This window comes from Chelonoidis abingdonii, chromosome 7 (assembly GCF_003597395.2).
Source record: "Chelonoidis abingdonii isolate Lonesome George chromosome 7, CheloAbing_2.0, whole genome shotgun sequence".
Classification (NCBI taxonomy): domain Eukaryota; kingdom Metazoa; phylum Chordata; order Testudines; family Testudinidae; genus Chelonoidis; species Chelonoidis abingdonii.
Genome location: NC_133775.1, coordinates 63,546,571 through 63,566,297, shown reverse-complemented (window position 1 = coordinate 63,566,297; position 19,727 = coordinate 63,546,571). Strand labels below are relative to the sequence as shown.

At 48.8% G+C, this 19,727-nt stretch overlaps 1 protein-coding gene across 1 annotated transcript in view; it reads left to right on the top strand.

Annotated features, from left to right (window-relative positions):
* Positions 1–14,333, top strand: part of LMX1A (LIM homeobox transcription factor 1 alpha) — a 126,439-nt gene extending 112,106 nt beyond the window's left edge. The window contains exons 3-7 of the mRNA XM_032806177.2: positions 3,444–3,613; positions 8,232–8,309; positions 8,470–8,542; positions 10,271–10,441; positions 11,216–14,333. Coding sequence (XP_032662068.2) covers positions 3,444–3,613; positions 8,232–8,309; positions 8,470–8,542; positions 10,271–10,441; positions 11,216–11,376 — 653 coding nt within the window. The 3' untranslated portion in view covers positions 11,377–14,333. The remainder of the gene's footprint in view (positions 1–3,443; positions 3,614–8,231; positions 8,310–8,469; positions 8,543–10,270; positions 10,442–11,215) is intronic.
* The last annotated feature ends 5,394 nt before the right edge of the window (positions 14,334–19,727 follow it).

Here is a 19,727-nt window from a genome sequence, read left to right as displayed (position 1 = left end):
GTATAAAATGGAACAATGGTTTGCTGTGGTATAGAACGGGTTTCAAATTAGACAGACCAGTGATCTAGACTATTGGAGCAAATCCTATGAGCTGTTAGTCATGTGGAACGGCTATTCCAATGGCTCTGTGCAGGGCATCCCACTGCTGACCCCAATTTTTAAAGTTGTCCTTCAGTCCTGTGCATTGCCATTGCGAAGTCCCGATTCGGTTGCTCAGCCAGATTCCTGTTTGTGAGATGCATGTCTTGGTGTGTGATGTTATCACACCTCGCATTCGCAACCAGTCACTGCCATGCTGCAAGTAAGTGGAGCAAGGGACACCTTGAGGGCTTCTGTACACTGGGGGAATGTGCCCAAATTCCTCTCAGAGCCTGAGCTCAAGGGCATCCTTCAGGCACCCGTTTTGGCTCCCAGGGCCAAGGAAGGGGCAGCGAGCAATTGCTTAGCACCTCCCTGGACTGCTCCTCAGTCACCTGCTTCCTTGAATAGTTGGACATGGAGTTGCCTGTGCTGGAGCTGGGCAGGGTCAGGTGAGTGGAGGCACACTTCCAGTCCAAGTTCAGGGAGACCATCTGCAGCTGCAAGGATGTGGTTCACAGGCAGATCCGTTCTGCCAGGGAGGGAGATCCCCTGCCCATGCTCTTCCCTGTAGCCAGGGCCATCAGCATCCCTGGGGAACTGAGGGGCCATTGCATTGATCCACCTGCTCCCCTTTTAATGAGCTGCAAACTTGGATCAAGAAAACTGGAGTTGCCATAATACCTGCCCCTGTCACCTCACTCCACAGTTTGGAGCATGATCTTAACTGTATGGGTTCATCCTAAATTCTTTCTGTATTATTGTATTTCATAGGTATAAAAAATCAGTAATTTGCTTTAATGTTTTGCTCTTCCAAAGCCTGTGACACTCATGGCTGAAGGTAAAGACTATGGCCAAGAACCAGACTCTAAAGAGACAAGCACTCGTGTTATTTTCATCTTAGCATCTTAAGTATGTGTTGTGCACAGAATCATTATTTAGTTTCATCATAATAAGTTCCAGGCTATTTGTATGCTTGTACTTTGATTTAAAAACAAACCCAGTGTGTCCAATAAAAAAAAATTATCCCTCATTTTAAAGTGGGTTGTCCCTCATTGTCTCTCATTTTGCTTGTCACTGTCCCTCATTTCAGAGTCTGGGGATTGAGAGGTAAGTTACAGCCTTTGAAAATACAATGAATTCATCAGCTGAACTCTGATCCGTATGTATTTCTCATGCTGCCAAAATTACTTCCCTTCCTGCTCCTCTGTTTGGACTATTCAGCTTTTAATCTGCCACCTGAGGCACTAAGCAGGGAGTTTATAAATTGTTAAGTATTTTAGACCTCCAGGGAAAAATGTCCAACTTGTATGGCTTCAGGCTCCACCTCCTGTCCTTGTGTAGAAAGTTCAGTTTTCCTCAAAACGGATTTATGAATTGTCGTTCCTTTTTCTAGTGCTGACGTTGTCTTAAGCAAGGCTCCACGGGTGTCTAGCTCTCACAGGATATAACCTTCAGTGGAGACTGCTCACATCATAAATTGGTGGTATGAATAGAGGAAAAAAGGGAAAGAGAAAACCCTCCTCAAATTCCTTCCAATCTTTAACAAACATATGAAACAAGTTTAAACTTCACATGGCATTAATTCTTGTTTTTCCCCAAGTGCCTGAGTTTGGGTGGTTTTATGTCAGAGAAGAGATGTATGCTCCTATTGCCTACAGTTCTGCAAACATCGAGTGCTAGTCCTTTCATCTCGCTTTCGCATTGTCAGGTTAAATTATGAAGAACATCTAGACCAGGGGTTGGCAACCTTTCAGAAGTGGTGTGCTGAGTCTTCATTGATTCACTCTAATTTAAGGTTTTGCGTGCCAGTAATACATTTTAACGTTTTTAGAAGGTCTCTTTCTTTAAGTCTATAATATGTAACTAAACTATTGTTGTATGTAAAGTAAGTAAGGTTTTTAAAATGTTTAAGAAGCTTCATTTAAAATTAAATTAAAATGTAGAGCCCCCCAGACCGGTGGCCAGGATACAGGCAGCGTGAGTGTCACTGAAAATCAGCTTGTGTGCCGTCTTTGGCACACATGCCAAAAGTTGCCTACCCCTGATCTAGACCTTGGATTTGGGGGTCAGAGCCTGTCTCCTCTTTATCTCTCTGTAATATTTGACTGCTGCAGCATTTTTAGTCCTTAAGAGAAAAATTCTCCCACATGAATTCTAGGGAGAAGCTTCTACAGTTTCATGTTTCACCTTGGATGTATTTCTGACCCAAAATCATAATGTCCTGTTATATAAACTGCATACATATACATTTAAATCTGGCCTGATCTATGATCTGTAAGTGAATGCACAGCAATATCTTTTGATCAGTCAAGAATGGCTTTGTCCTTCTTTTGAATCAATATAAGCTGTCCAGACACAGTGTGTGACGATGAGACCCACAAGACAACAACAGAAGGGTGGTTTGAGGAGGTCATTGTACAACAGAGACACAATCCAGTGGATAGTCCTGGCTTCTAGGCCCAGCTTTACTCCTGATCTGGTGTGTGACCTTGGTTAAGTCACTTCATCTCTCTGAGGCTTAATCTCACCGTCCGTAAAATGGGAATAATGATACCTTTGTAAAGTGCTTAACACAAGAATCTGGAATTATGGGAAGTGTGGGCTGGGCCTCCATAGCTAAGGCTGCATCTAGACTTCCATTCTAAGCCCTACTATTGTGTGACCAATTCATGTGATTTTATTATGAATCTCACAATATTTGGTGGAGTTTGTTTCACATGATCCTGACATTCAAACTTGTGAATTTCACTTTGTTCAAAATGGCCACCATTTCCCCTTGCTTTCAACGGAGCTGAAGCCAAATGTCCCCAGTCAAGATGGCAGTAATTCCAGAATAGCTTTGCATGCAAAAGTGAGGCTGCCTGTAGTGAAGGTGGCCATCCCCTCTGCTTTCAGTGAAGCCAGGCTGCCCTCAGGGAAGGTGGTTGCCACTTTGTCATTAGGAGGCTGGATAGGAAACTATGAGGAGGCTGGGGAACGTGGAATCCCCAAAAAGTCTGTGGTGGTTTGGATCAAATATCCGTGGCCAGATGAAAGTGTAAATAAATCTATGTGAGGTTTGGCTGGGTGGCTGGGGAACTTGCAGCAAAAAGTCTTTAAAAGGTATAGATACATGTACTACGGGTTCAAAAGTGGCCAAGTGATTTAGATTCCTAAATCCCATTTTCAAAAGTCACTTAGGAGCCTAATACTCATTGAAAGTCAATAAGTGTCAGGCTCCTAAGGTCTAGTGAGAGTTGGACACCTAAATCCCTTTGAGGATCTGGGTGCTAAAATGCACAGTTCAGCTAAACCAAGACGCACTGCCCAGAAAGCTGGCATGCTCTGTCCATCACCTTTATGGGCCTGCTTAATTTTTTCAGGTAAAAGTGACGATGAAGAGAGTCTATGCAAAATGGGTCATGGTCCCAGGAAAGGCGCCGAGGACAGCAAGGATCACAAGCGTCCCAAGAGACCGAGGACAATCCTGACAACGCAGCAGCGGAGGGCGTTCAAAGCGTCATTCGAGGTTTCCTCCAAGCCGTGCAGGAAGGTACAGTGAGAAGAGACCCATCCACATGTTGGAGATGTTGAGCCAGATTCTCAGCCAGTGTCACTCCGTTGAAGCCACTGGGGCGGTGCTGATTTACATCGGCTGAGGATCTGGTCTGCTCTGTTTCTGCTGCGTGTTTGTGTGTGTGTGTAACGTGTACTTGTGCAGCCAGACATACCCAGAGAACCCAGCTTTCCTAAGCACCTCCAAATGTGAGCAAATTTCCCAGCTGTGCATGCAAGAAGAAATGAAGGTATGTGCTGTAAGTTGTGATGGGGCAAGGCCAGATGGCTACAGTAAAGTACTGAGAAACAGGTATGTTAGCCCCAGGCTAAAACAAATCCCTAGTACCCTGGTAGCCAAATGGCAGTTGCTCCAGGTTAATCAAGGCACCTGGAGCCAAGATCTTTCTAGAAGGCAGTAGAGATAGCTACTTTAATTAGAACACCTGCAGCCAATCAAGGCAGGCTAATCAGGGCACTTGGGTTTAAAAAGGAGCTCACTGCAGTCAGGCAGGGGGGAGCCAGAGGAGAAGGAACATGTGTGAGGAGCTGGGAGCAAGAAGCTGAGAGAGTGAGAGTGAGTGTGTACTGCTGGAGGATTAAGGAGGACAAGCGTTATCAGACACCAGGTCCTGTGGTGAGGATAAAGAAGGTGTTTGGAGGAGGCCATGGGGAAGTAGCCCAGGGAGTTGTAGCTCTCATGCAGCTGTTACAGGAGGCACTATAGACAGCTGTGATCCACAGGGCCCTGGGTTGGAACCCAGAGTAGAGGGTGGGCCTGGGTTCCCCCCAAACCTCCCCACTCCTGATCAGACACAGGAGGAGCTGACCCAGACTGTGAGTTCCACAAGAAGGGAAGATCACTGAGGTGAACAAATCTGCTAATAAGCGCAGGACCCACCAAGGTAGAGGAGGAGCTTTGTCACAAAGTGTATATATGCCTGTGTGTGCACAGCATGGTGGGTAATTCTTTGACTCTGGGCCAGCCCCCAAGCAGCAGTAAATCCTCCTAGTTCCACTGAAGTCATTGGACCAACACCGATTTACACCTGCTGAGTCCCAGTCCCATGCCCTGTTCACTGGGGGAGGGCGGGTGGAGTTACTGCTGTCTGTGACATGCATGAAGTGCACCTACCAGTGCCCCAGAGATTTCAAAAATCTTGTGGAAGAGCCTGCTTATATCTCCCTGGGTGCTCAGTATCCTAGTGGGAGTCAGGTGCAATGGTATTGTCCACAAGGAAGGTTAACAAGTAATATCCTATCTTTGGAATGGGTTTGCTTCGTACCACTGATGCGCTTAGCCGGGGGAAGACGGGTCTTGTAGTTACAGCACCGGCACAAGGCTCAGCAGAACAAGTTTGGTTCCTCGCTCAGCCCCAGACTTCCTGTGCAAACTTGGGCAAGTCCCTTGTGCCTCAGTTCCCTGTCTGTAAAATGGAGATTTTAATTCCCCTTGGTCTTGTCTATTGAGATTGAAGTCTCTGTAAGGCAGCGTCTGTCCCAGACACTGTGTGCTAGGTGCCATACAACACATAGTAGAGGATACGACCCCTGTGCCAGGGACCTTCTGGTGGAAAGGATCTCTTAGATCAAGGGTTCTCAACCTTTCTCTTTCTGAAGTACCACCAACATGTTATAAAAACTCCATGGCCCAACCGTGCCACAACAAAAAGAATTTCTGCATATGAAAGCCAGGGAAGGCATTAGGGGGTAGCAAGCAGGGCAACTGCCCTGGGCCACACACCACAGGAGGCCCTGCAAAACTAAGTTGCTCAGGCTTCGGCTTCAGCCCCTGGTGATGGGACTTGGGACTCCAGGCTTCAGTCCTGCATGGTGGGGCTTTGGCTGTCTGATCTGGGCCCCACCAAGTCTAACATTGGCCCTGCTTGGTGGGCCCCTGGACTCCTGATTGAGAACCACTGACTTAGATCATCCAGGAAAGTTAGAGGTGGAAAGGATCTCTTAGATCACCCAGGCTATTTTCTGAAAAATGAAGGATTGTTTCCTTTCTATTGTACATTTCTCAGTGTTTTAAGTCTAGTTTTTAAAAAGGTCCCAAGCACCTGCAATTTCTGCTCAGATTAGGTGTTTGATGGACCTTAATGTCCTAGAACTTCATGAAGTTGAACCCAAAGAAAGCAGGGACTCTGATTATTGACTCCAATAACATAGATTCAGTTGCTGAGCAGTGCGTCTGTCCTGGTGATTCCATTGGACAATATATCCCTGACTCTATCCTCACCCAACTCTGAGATTCATATTATCCTCCAATTGGCCATTCTCCTGGGCTAGGTACTCAGCTGATGTAAATCAGCAAAAATCCATCTAAGACAATGGAGCCGCGCCAACTGACACCCGCTGGAGATCTGGCCCCTTCTCGTCATTTCATCATTAAAAGGGCCTTTTCCCACCAGTGCTCCAGCAGATAGATTTAGAGTTACGGCTAAACGGCTCTGTTTTTTCAAGGCTTGATTACAGTAATTGTTTGTTATATAGGGCTCCTTCTCATCACCTATTGAGGCTAACGGCTCATTCAGGCTGCTGCGGATTCCATTCTTGCGGGCATGGAGCTGCCCGAGGCCATTACTTCGCGGCAGAAATTGTTGCCTTCGCTCCCTGTCAAGCTAGACATTGATTTTCTTTAAAGTTTTTCTATTGTGTTTAAGGTCCTGAGTGGCTGTGGGCCAGATTATAGACCCCATATCTGTTCTAATGTTCCCAGCCAGTTCTTATGATCGGAAGCTGCAGGTAGCCGGACTGGGCCTGGCTGTGATCTTGCATCTGTGGAAGAGAGAGCATCTTACAGTCACGTGCCCTATCTGTGAGGTTCTCCACTGGTCGCAAAAGGAGGTGCTCAGTCTGTCCCACAGCTGAAACTTGTCTGGGATTCCCCAGTACTACAGCCCTCCCACCAGCCCCATCTACCTACCCTCTAGCACCTTGGAAGAGCGTGGGCCTTCCAGCATGACCTGAAGGTCAACAAACTCAGGCTCTGATGAACTGATAGGGAAGCTGATCCATAGCTGAGACCCCCCATTAAGAAGGCCCTGCCTCCAGTAACACCCAGGCTCAACAGGAGGAGTGCTTGCTCAATGCTGCTGTATGATCACATGAGATAGTCTTTGAGATAACCAGGATCCAGTTCATACAGGGCCAGATTGTATCTTGCTGGCACTGTCCCAGTGGTGGGGAGTTCCATGGATTCCTTCCAGATCACATGGGGGTGTAGCTACTCCATGCCTTAGCTGCAAGGGATGGTGAGGGCAAGGGAGGAGTGCATGGCACCCATCTCCTCCCTGCCCCCTTGGTGCAGCTTGTGCCCCTGGAGGAGCTAGGAGGGAGCAATCCCTGTGCTCCCCCAAACACAGGCACTGCACTTGTGCCCCATCCCCATGTGGGGATGTGAAGGAGAGGGCAGGCACCAGGAATCCTTCTCTTCCCCCGGGGCCCTGTTCTGGGCCAGGGCACGGAGTTGCCATTAAGGTGAAATCCTGGCCCCGTTGGCATCAATGGCAAAACAGCCGTGGGGAGCAGGATTTCACCCCCAGGCTTCATAGGCTGAACTAAATCCCTTCAATTCCAGCCAGTGCAGACTGGGGACTCATCCCTAGGCATTTGATTGCTTGTGTGTACATGTGAGGCAGAGAGCAATCACATTGTGTGATTCCTTATTCGTTATTATTTTAACTACAGAATTACCCAGAGGGCCCAGTCAGGGATCGGGGTCCCATAGCGCTAATTATTGTACATGTAGGTCATTTAAAAAAAGGAGTCCTTAGCACAAAGGGCTTATGGTCTAGACTGATCACCAGACTAGGGTGACCAGATGTCCTGATTTTATATGGAAAATCCCAATTTTTGGGTCTTTTTCTTGTATAGACTCTTATTCCCCCCCGCCCTCCATCCTGATTTTTCACACTTGCTGTCTGGTCTCCCTACACCAGACCCAAGAGGGAGAGCAAACAAAGTGAGGGGAGACTGTAGGAAGGCAGAGAAGATGGGGGTAGTGAAACAAGCGATTCGTATGGGAAGCAGCTCACAGCTCACCATCTGTGTGGCCAGCAGGGCCAGCTCCAGGCACCAGCGAAAGAAGCAAGTGCCTGGGGTGGCCAATAGAAAGGGGCAGCGGTCTGTCTGTTTTTGGGGAGGCACGTCTGGGTCTTCGGTGGCAATTTGGCGGCGGGTCCTTCAGTCCTTCTCTTCCTCCTTGGCAGCAGCTCAATCGCTCCGCTTCAGTCTTCAGCAGCAGCTCAATTGGGGGGGTTGGGTTTTTTTTTCTTCACTGCTTGGGGCGGCAAAAAAGCTGGAGCCAGCCCTGGTGGCCAGCTGCAGGGTTCACAGGCCTCGAGGCAAAGCCTCTACCCAAAGGGATCTGGAGGGGATGGTGCAGTCCATGGTTCTGTCTCTGAGCTGGCTCCAGTGGTAGGAAAACTCCCTGCCAGCCGGCTGCTAGCTAAACATGGCTGCCTGCCGGGCCTCCTGGGGACTGTGTGAACTGGAGACTCCCCGACGTTCTGGGTCACCGGGGTTTGCCTGATCACTGTTCCTCCCCTGGAATGAAATTGCAAAGCCACTGGTTAAAAGACTGAGGCCGTCTGCTGTGTCGTTTATTCTAGGTCAGAGAGACACTGGCAGCCGAGACGGGGCTGAGTGTGCGAGTCGTGCAGGTTTGGTTCCAGAATCAGAGAGCGAAGGTACGTAACCTTGGGGGACGATATGGGGTCTGGACTCAGTGACCCAGGAGGTCCCTCTGGCCCTGTATTCTTCTGAAAAACACTGTCCTAGATCTTTGCTCTTGCCTCCTCCATAGATTGACTTGTTTCAACCCTCTGCATTCCTTTCCTTCCTGAACAGATGAAGAAACTTGCGAGGAGGCAGCAGCAGCAGCAGCAGCAAGATCAGCAAAACACCCAGCGGCTCAGTTCAGGTACTGTCCAAGGCCCCCCAAGGCCCCTTGCTGCATGAGATCCCCACGACCACCGCTGGAGATCACAGAGCTGCTGCACAATGCTGCCCCTCGCCCCAATCTGTGGCACTGTTATTCCCAGTTTAACTGCAGTGCCCACTTTCTGCTGCCTGTGTCCTGTTTCCTGGCCTAGAACCCCAACTCTTCTAGCTGGGATCTCCCATTCTGCTGCAAGACCAGCCCCTACTGCACTGCAGAATGCTGCTCGGGATCCCCCAGCTCTGTGGTGTGTTACCCCTAGAGCCACTAGCCCAGGGGTTCTCAAACTGGGGGTTGGGACCCCTCAGGAGGGCACAAGGTTATTACATGGGGGGTCATGAGCTATCAGCCTCCACCCCTACCCTACTTTGCCTCCAGCATTTATAATAGTGTTAAATATAAAAAAAGGAGTTTTTAATTTATAAGGGGGATCACACTCAGAGGCTTCCTATGTGAAAGGGGTCATCAGCACAGAAGTTTGAGAATCACTGCACTAGCCCATTGTAGAATGCCCTGCATGCATGGGAGAGTCTCCCCCTTAGTCAGCAGAGCTGAAAATGCTACTATCCGTCATAAGATAAACAGCTCACTTAGAAGCCCAGCCACAGCATGAGACTTGATAATCTCTTTGCAGCAGTGAGTTCCACTGGTTGTTTACATGCTGGGTGAAGTAGCGTTTCATGGCTTACAGCATAAGGGAAAGGGGCCGGAAAGGGCAGCTAGCGTGGGAAAGGGGGTCAGGGCTCTCGCTGCCACAAGGGGTGAGGCTAGGAAAAAGTGGTTTGGCTTTAATTAAAACAGAGACGATTAACGACTCGATGCTTCTCTGAGGACCTGCCTAGTGCATTGGGAGTGGCAAAGCTGCTCCTGCCAGCGAGGGAGAGTTTCTCATTTCTGATAAGGCCCCTTGGTGCTGCTCTGGGAGCGGAAAGGAGCTTGAAGGGGAACGGGAATGGCCCCCAGGCTGGTGCAGAGCTGGTGAAATGGCTCTACAACGGTCCTGATCTACAACCCTGGGCAAGGGGTGTTTTTGCACTAGGGAGCAGGAGGGAGGGCTATGTTTGTGGCGGGGGTGGGAGGGGACATGGCCAAATCACACTGCTCCTCATCTGTTCTCTGCATTCCAAGGCCCATGGGGAGTCATGGGAAGCCGAGAGTCAATTAGAGCAGCCCTGAGGAGGTTCTAACTTACACTGCAGGGCATGGTGGCTTCAGAATGACCCCAGAATACATGGTGTGTGAAAGTGACTTAAAGCCACTTTTGTGTTACCCCTCCATCCGGGCCCATAGCACAGAGCTAGAGTGACTGACAGAGCATTCTCCTGGGAGCATGCAGGGCTATGACTTGTCCAGAAGTCTGGAGTGGATGGAGGCTGACATCTCTGCCCATTTCTGCAGGAAAGGAGGGATGACAGCAGCACAGCACAAAGAGACGCTGATTCTGGCCGAAGGGGGCCAGAAGCTTAGGTGACGGCAAGAAGGGAAGAGCTGAATCCTGGCACTGGTGGGGTAGAGTAAGGGGTGCCACTGTGGGACTGTGGGCTCAGGGATGTGTGTCAGAGAAGAGCCCGGAGGGGTGAGAAGGGAATCAGCACTGCTGCCTGGGGAGGGGTTTGGAGTGCAGACCTGTGTAGCAGCCCAGGGAGGTTAGAAACAGGGTGGCTGTACAGCAACATTTGGCTCTGACATCAGTTCTCCCTTGTCTTACAGCTCAGACAAACAATGGTGGGAATGCTGGCCTGGAGGGGATCATAAACCCGTACACCACACTGGCCCCGCCACAACAGCTGCTGGCTATTGAACAGGGCGTCTACAGCTCGGACCCCTTCCGGCAAGGGCTCACCCCGCCCCAAATGCCAGGAGACCACATGCACCCCTATGGTAAGAGCCTCTGGGAAACTGCAGTGCTCATCTCTAGGCACCTCTGAAGCGAGTCTCTTTCCACCCACCAATATGAGGCAGAGTGGAGATTCCACTCTGACTTACACACACACGCCAGCAGGGCTGGCTTTAGGCCAATTCCACCAATTCCCCTGTATTGGGCCCCGCACCTAAGAGGGCCCCGCGCCCAGTGAGAATCTCTTCCCTGGCTAGAGGCGCCTTTTTAATTTTTACTCGCCTGGCGGCGCTCTGGGTCTTCGGCAGCACTTCAGCGGTGGGTCCTTCGCTTGTTCTGGGTCTTCAGCGGCACTTCGGCAGCAGGTCCTTCAGTGCCGCTGAAGATCTGGAGCGAGTGAAGGACTCACCGCCAAAGTGCCACCGAAGACTCTGATCACTGCCTGGTGAGTACCAGCCCCAAGTGTTTTTTTATTGTTATTTATTTTATTTTTTTTGTCTTCCCTGCCGGGGCCCCATTGAAACTGTTCAAATTGGGCCCCGCACTTCTTAAAGCCAGCCCTGCATGCCAGTTCTCACCGTCCCTGCCAGTCTCCATGGCTGATGAGATTGGCACCTTCCCGAAGCACGTGCTGCCTTCCAGTGCTCCAGCTGAAGTGTCATGGATCAGCAGCGCCCCCTAGTGTGGGCAGCTGCTGAACGCCCACACTCCGGCCCTTTAGCTCTGCAGGGGGACAGGGCTATGTCACTGCAAAGCACTTTGCTAGGACTATCCATCGCCAATAATACTTCAGCATCGTTTGTTTGCCTCACTTTAAGGTGCTGAGCCCCTTTTCCATGACCTGGATAGTGACGATACCTCACTTAGCAACCTGGGCGACTGTTTCCTAGCAACTTCAGAAACTGGACCGCTGCAGTCAAGAATGGGAAACCCCATCGACCATCTGTACTCCATGCAGAACTCGTATTTCACTTCTTGAGCCTTGTCTGTGTCACCTGGCCAGGCACAGGCGTCTATGACATTACAGGCTAAACCCACTTCAGATATGGCGGGCAAGGGGTTTGTGTTGCTGGAATGCTGTCAGACAATATTTTGTAGCTCAGTATTTCCAAAGACTAAGTTATGGATCGCATAATATAATGTTTTTATTAGAATTCTAGTATTAGATACTAAGTGTTTGTTAGAGCTGGGCTGCTAGGTGTTTTCAACTTGAAATTTTAACTATGGGGGAAAAACAGGTTAAACATTTCTATGAAATTTTGACATCCCTCATCTCCTGTTTGCCCTCCTGTCCAGCTATAGAAAGGGTTGATTTAAGAAACAATTATTCATGTATTTATTTATTTTTTATTTTGAAATTTAGACCGAATTTTGATGGAGAAAGAAAAAAACAGGGAACACTTTGTGCAAAGTTTTCACAATTCCGTTACCCGCACTCTCCTTCTGCGGTTTATGGGATTTATTTCACCTAAGTTCTCTGGCCTGCGACATACAAGTCAGACAAGATGATTGCATTGAGTGACCTTCTGGCCTTAGAGTCTCTGACCATACGATTTCAGTCCTCCTGTAGAAATGGTCCAAAACTTTTCAAATTTTGTAATTTTGGCAAAATTTGATGAAAAAACGGGGGAAATTTCAAAGAAATGTTTGCCCTTTTTCTTTCCTGTTTCTCTACCAGCTCTAGTGTTTATTGATGAAAACAGGGACTTTTAATATAGACATTCTCATGCAAGTTTAGACATCTAGAAACTCCTAATCTGTCTCTCACTAACTGGGAAATTCCTGGAAAGAGGTAGGTATGTTTGAGTGTATGCCTATGTGCCTGCACATGGGGTGGGTGTGTAAATGTATGTACTGCACAGACACACCTGCATATAGTATCAACAAAGTTTATTCCTAATTCTATCAGAAATGTACTGTACAGCAAAAGTAACTTTATTTTCAGCGTGAACCATATTTAAGGAAATGCTTGATGCACTTAAGTTATAAGACAATAATTTACTTTTATAAAGGTTATGTTTAGTTTGCAAAAGCCCAGCGGCAGGGAAGGAACACTTGATTCCTTGCAGTTGAGAGGTCTTTGGTGCTTTCCATTTGCTTGGTTGCTTTTAAAGGTTGGTTATAATCCAAAGAGTGTCCGTGTCAGTCATTGGAGCCTGATCCTGGGCCCACTAAAGCAAAAGGCAAAATTCTCATGGACTTTAATGGGGCAGGATCGAGCCCTGTATCTGCTCTGCTCCCTCTGTGTCTCTGAGTCACAGCTGCTGGTTTCACTGACCATCTCAGGAATTTTCCATTCCTAGCCCAGTAGGAGCCAATAAAGCGATGGACGAGTGAGATGGAATATGTTGTGCCCCATGCATCATCAGCAAGTGGATTAGCCCTAGACAACTGCAGATCTGGTGACCAGCACAGGATCTCGATTCTCCCAGTAAGGACCTGATCCAAGGCCCATCAAAGTCAATGGAAAAACTCCCATTGGTATCACTGTGCTTTGAATCAGATCCTGGAAGGAGAACGGGAAGTAGTTTTTCATGATCTTGGGGAGAGTATGCAGATCCTTGTGTGAACATTTACAGGGGGCTGTATTTGACCTTGGGCCAGCCCCGATCAGGTAAGCTCAGATGGCAGAATCTAAGGGCTGGTCTATACTGGGAACTTGTAGCTGCACAGCTATGCACAAGTGCTGGAACTAGGGATGCTGCCGCACTCCCTGGCTTGAAGTGGTTTCCATCGTATCCAGGGTTTACAGTTTGGTTCAATGGCTCTCAGCATCCGCACTGTACAAATTTCTCCAGCACCCCTGCAGCTGTGTCGCTCAGGGGTGTGATAAATCCACACCTCTCAGCAACACAGTTAAACCGACCTAATCCTCTGCGTAGACGGCGCTAGGTGGGTGGAAAAAATTCTTCTCTTGACATAGCTACTGCCTCTCAGGGAGGTGGATTGCCTATGCGGATGGGAGAACCCATCCTGTTCAGCACAGGTAGTGTCTACACTGAAGTGTTGCAGCTGTGCCACTGTAGCGTTTCAAGTGTAGACAAACCCTACATTGCTGCTGCAGCTGAGCACAGATGGATTTCCAGTACCCAAGCGAGGAGTGTGAAGCCGGCACTTTGGGTTTGCTCATGTGAATGCTTAGTTTGCGGCTAGCTGGGGTGTGAATCTACACTGCACTAGCTGTCCATGCAGACCCTGCTGACGGGCACTAACCGTTCCCTAGTGCATTTTAATCTGCTCCAGTTGCAAAGCAGGCTAGATCTAAATGCACTTTGAGGACCTTTGGTGTTGAGCAAGCCCAGGTGTCAATCTATCCAGCATTAGCTTGCCGCACCCTAAGTGTTTGCATAGATGAGCCCTGAGAAACACTCTCTGTTTGGACCTGATCCAAATCCCACTGACATCAGAGGGTTTCTGATCAAGCCCTTCATTTGAAAATGGAGGCTCAACTCTGGATCCACGTGAGCTATTCTTCCGCCTCTGGAAGAGAGAATACATATGGATCCTCACACGGTCACTTTTCTTTAAGCAATGGGTTACCCTGCTCTGTGCCTCCCCAGTGCAGCACAAAAGCATGAAGTGTCAATGTCCCAGTGGTCTTTGGGACAAATCAAGTGTGGGACGGCTGCCTGCTTTCCACCCACATGCTCCGTTGAACCACTGGGGAAGCCGCAGGCACCTTGGCAGAGTTTTTCTTAGAATCAAGCCCTCTGCTGAGGCAGGTGCAGACGAGTCCTTATCCTGTTATAGTTTGTGTTGTGTAATTTTGTGTTGTTATGGATAAATTATGCAAACAACAAAATGTAAATGAATGAAAGTAACTGTGGTGCTGTAGTGGCCAGCTAGCAGCCATGTTGAAGACCTGACACTGAATGTAACGGGGGGCTAATGGATGAAAATGACACACCATTGGAACTGATGTACGAAGATTAAATTAAAAATCTCCGCAAAGTGGCTGGTCTCTTTGTGTGTGAGATGTTTTGTTTTCTCTGCATTTATCAGAAGGGTGGGGAAGTTAAGAGGAAGAGGAATTGGGCAGGGCACAGTGAGAGAAACTGACCAAAGAAGGATTTAGTCTGAATAGTAGGCAATATATGTGTATATATATACACTAAAATGAGGGCTCTATTCCACAGGGGAATAGCCACTCACAGAGAAGCAATCAAAAGTCCACAACTGGTCTGTACCCCTGCCTCTCACTCAGAAATAAACCAGTTGCTGCTTTCCAACTGGAAAGCCCCACTAACTGGCATTTCAAAGTCAAAGGGATAACATCAAATGGGACAAAATCCTGGAGAATCCCTGCCAGGGCTGTGGAAATGTGGTAGACATAACGAACTATATCAATAGAGATTTTCCATCTCTAACTCCTGGGATGCTACAGCCCTACACTGTTGCATTGCCTGGTGTTTGCTCACTTTATGAGGCCTGCACAAGAGCCTTTGAGGACTGTGGGAGTTTTTCCATTCACTTCTTTGACTGTGGGATCAGGTCTCTCTGCTGCTATCTTTTGGTAACCATTCACTGAAGCACTTTGCGCAACTCATTGTTTTCCTGCACAGGCTCAGTGGTCACCATAGGATCAGACCCACCTGATACGGAAACCACCAGGATCCTCACTTGCATATATTCGGACCATTGGTTAACTGTCTTTTAAAACAAGCAGTGGTTGCGCCTTCCTTTAACTCTGGCAAGTTTGGTTTCAAAACAGAAAAGTGCAACAGGGATTGTGTCTAGCTGAATCGGGGCAGTGCTTAGCACAGTGGGTCCCTGATCTCCCATATTCTTGCCTGTTAGACGTGGGGCTGACACTCCGGCTGTCTCCTGACAGTGGTGCTGCAGGTAATACAACATGTATTCCACGCCCTGCACCGACATGATCTCGATCACAGGTAAACGCTGTCAGAACTGCCAGCCGCACTAGGGAGATTTTAATACTAACAAGGTCACAGGAGGTTTCTCCGGCTGTTCCTGTGTCTTTCTTTGCTGCTTGTATGGCTGCCTAGGGGGAAGGCAGCAAAGAGAAAAGCACAGAGGTGGATGAAGTTGGGGACAGGGATTTCAATTCACCCCTCTGCAGAAGATTTAAATCGTGCTTAGGCCTTATAGTGGGTGAATTTCACCCCGGGTGCTGAAGTGAGAGACCAAACCCTACAGGGCTGGTGGTGAGGATCAGTGCTGGCTGAACTGACACAGATAAAACAAACCAGCTGCACCTTCACCTCCTAACCAAAAACCTGAAGCCTTTGGAAGTTCAAACTGAAATATCTTAATTTCTTCCCCCCGCCCCCTCCATTTTCAGACTGGGAAATCAATGGGATTTCGATGCCTAATACCTTTGAAAATCTAGGTCTTGCTCCTTAGAAACAGCCAAATGTTGCAGACCAAGGAGGCTGGGTTGCTTGGGATATTAGTCCAAGCAGCTGGGTACCTGCTGGAACCTCTGGACTTCAAGGGGTTCAGTAATCGTGGCTGGAAGGAGTTATGGAACAATGTCCTAATAATAGGATTGCTTAAAGAGGCTGGAATGAAAGGAATCTGGCCTTAGGCAATGATGATCAAAACCTTTCAGATCTCCTCTGAAAAAGACAGGTAAAAGACACTATTAGCTAGAGGCCAAATCATACAGACAGCTCTCACTCTGGTAAAACTCCCATTGAAGCCAGCTGGAGTTTCACCTCAGTAAAGGCTTGGGCTGGTGTTTTCAAAGCCAGGCATTGAAACCCTATTGATATTCAGTGGACGACAGGCACCACCCTCCTTCAGCCTCCTTTGAAAGGGCTGGCAGTAGGCTGGGCTGCTTGGGTTCCCAGATCTGGCCATACAAATACAGAAACGTCTGAGGCGGGTTGGCTACTGGCCGTATCAATGTATTTCAGAGCTTATTCCCCATTGATGATATTTCTTTGTAAGACAGCGATGCTTCCAGAGGTGTGTAGGGCACAGCAAGCCCTGGATTGCAGTGAAAATATGGTTTCTTAAACCTGTCCTCCACCAGAAATGATTTCTAGGCATGTGGCAGGTCTTTCCTGTGCCACCTGCCCCTGAAATGGCCCTGCTCAATGGGACAATACCTCTTCTGGCCTAATGAGCTCGTTCCTTTTGCCCTGATTGTGGGTCTTGGCAAGTTCATAGCCACAGCAGCCCAGATCTGCAAAGGTATTTAGGTGCCTATCTCCCACTGAAATCAATGGCAGGATGGCATCTCAGTACCTTTGAGGAGCTGGGCTGTTGTCACTTGTTATCAATCTGCACCCTCCATTTCACATTGGGTGGCACCCATGAAGGTGCATAGGCATCTAAACACCAGACTTAGGTGCCTAAATCCCAATTTTGGTTCCACTGTGATCTGCAAAACTCCTCCTATAAGTATCTGGACTCACTGGCTGCCTATGTTTTTCAGAGTAAAAGTCCCCTATATTCCCTAGTGTCCACATTCCAGTCTCTGGGCACGGTCACTCTTAGGGGCCCCTAAGCCCAGGGTGATTCACAAACCAGGGGAAGTTAGGAGTTTACCAATCTAAGTTATGGGCAGGACCCAATTTGGCAAGTGGCCTCTGAGCACTTGTACTGGATTTGGGCCCCTTCAAAATGCAGGGGGAAAAGAGCAGGAGGTATGTGCTATAACTCCTAGCCTAGTAGTTACAGCACTTCCCTGGGGCATGGGAAACCCAGTGCATTCCCCCTCTGCCTGATGGGGGCGCCAGGATTTGAACAAAGGTCTCTCACCTCTCAGGAGAAAGCACTCTAACCCCTGAATTATGGGATGTTCTGTGCAAGTCTCCCTCAGCCTCTCCTGGTGAAGCTGTAGCATGCTGGATAACTAAGGAATGAGTGATTGGGGCAGGGGGACTGGTCCCAGAGTCTCCCACCTCCCAGGTAGGTGCCCAAACCACTGGGCAATAGAGTCATTGTCTGGCCCACTGTGGATAAATACATAGATAGTCATTAAGCCCAGGGCCGGCTATACTGGTTTTGCTGCCTCAAGCAACGTGCCGAATTGCCGCCGCAGATGGCGGAGCAGTCCGTGGGCCATTAGGGCGGCACATGTGTTTCTGTGGCGGCGGCAATTCAGCGGCAGCTTCTGTCTTTGAAGACAGAAGCTGTGCCACCACGGACAGCTGAACATAGAATCTGCTGCCGAATTGCTGCTGCTGTGGAAATGCGTGTGCCGCCCTAACCCCTGCCGTCAGGGCAGCACGCGTGTTTCCGCGGTGGTGACAATTCAGCGGCAGCTTCTATATTCAGTTGCCCACAGCGGCGCAGCTTCTGTCAGGGCGGCACGCGCGTTTCCAAGGCGGGGACAATTTGGTGGCAGCTTCTATGTTTAGCTGTCCGCGGCGGCACAGCTTCTGTCTTCCAGCTGAAGACAGAAGCTTCTGTCGCATTGCCACCACCGTGGAAATGCATGTGCTGCCCTAACAGCACACAGAATGCCCCCACTGTCCGCGGCGGCAATTCGGTATGCTGCTTGGGAGCAAAAACTCACAGACTGCGGCCCCTTGCAAATTGCCGTCCCAAGCACCTGCTTGTAATGCTGGTGCCTGGAGCTGGCCCTGATTAGGCCAGAGAAAGAGAACACGACAGCATGAAGACGCTGTAGCCTGGTGGTTTGGGCATCTACCTGGAAGGTGGCAGACCCTGGATACAGCCCCCCTGCTCCAATCGCACTTTCCTGATTTATCCAGAGGGCAATAGGAGAGACTGAGGGACTCTTCTATAAGAATCTACTAAAGCTCACTGGTTAAGCCGGCTGTGCAGGATAATAGACCCCTGTCCAAATCCTTTGCCACCCTCCTTCCCATTCTGAGGGAGAATTAAACTTGGATCTCTCTCATCCCAGACAAGTGCTCTTATGATTGTGCTGAAGGTTCTAAGGTGGACACCTCCTCCTCTGGCCATTTTGTGAGGCATCAGGTAGGCACCTAATGCATTCCCTCAAAAAGTGCCTTGGACACCTAAGCCCTCCGACTCCAGACAGTTTGTGGATCTCAAAGTGGAGCTAGGTCCCCTCACTGAAGCCTGGATTTAGGCGCTCAGCTCTGAGGGAGGGGAAGGGCTTAGCACACCCCTTTCTTGGTGGCACCTCTCAGTTTGCCTGCCTTGCATGCTGGCTTTTGTGGATTGCATTCTAAGGCGCCTCTTTCTCCCCATTCATTGCACAGGAAGCCTTGGTGCCTAACTCAAGATTTGTGGGGTGCAGTATTGTTCCTGTGAAGTTCTAGGCACATAAAAGTTAGGCTCTGTGATGCTCAGCATCTCAACGCCTAAGTCCCTTTGTGGAGCCCACCCCTCTGGCTACACTAGAAATGCTGCAGCTGCACAGCTGTAGTGTAGACACTGAGGTGATTCAATATAAGCATTACCTGCAGTGACAGAAGGGATTCTCCTGTCAGCGTAGTTAATCCACCTCCCCAAGAGGTGGCAGCTTGATATATGGACGAATTCTTCTGTCAACCTAGTGTTGTCTACACCAGGGCTTAGGGCGGCTTAACTATGTTGCACAGGGTGTGAAATTTTCCACAACTCTGAGCAATGCAATTAAGCCAGACTCATTTGGTAGTGTCCCCCAGCCTTTTTGACTGTCCTTTTGATTGTGAAACTGTTCTGAGCCCTCACCTTAGCTCTGTCACCTTCTCTAGAGCTGAAAACATCAAGAAGTGTCAGAAGAAATCCTTCCACCTAGCAAAGGGCTAACAATGGAGAACAATCAAGAATCATTAAATTAGATGATCTTCTGTTCAATGGGAAATCCCTGGAACAATGAGCTGGCTGCAGTGTAGAGAAACCAGTTTGATCAGGTGGGCCATAGCTAAGCAACAGTTCACCTGACGAGGGACTTGAAGCCACTCAGGGTGGTCACCTGACAAGGACCTGGAACTCTATAAAAGGAAGGAACTCTCACTACCCTATCCATTTTAGAAGCAGATTAGAAGCAGGTAAGGCTATGCGGAAGGAATAGTCCTGAGATCCTGAAAGGACATGGACCAGCTCCCAAAGCACTTTCAGAGTGGTGAGAAAACTGAAGCAGGGTTTTACATGAAGGTTTTGTCACGTTTTCATAGGTCTGCATCTCTAGTGCTGTCAAAGAGTAACGTGTCTGTGTTTAGAAATTCCTTTGCAGAGTCTCTTTATTACTTGCTTTTACTGTCATCTAGCCCCTGAACAAAAGAACAATAAACCAGATTTGGTGGAACTCTGGGAATGTGCAAAAGCTCCTAAGCAGGCTTGGGAGGGCTGGTGCTATTTTCAGGGCCTAGACAGTTGGACTGTCCCCAGCTCTCAGAAAGGGAAGCTACACAGAGGATCTCCTCCCTGATTGTGGGTGGA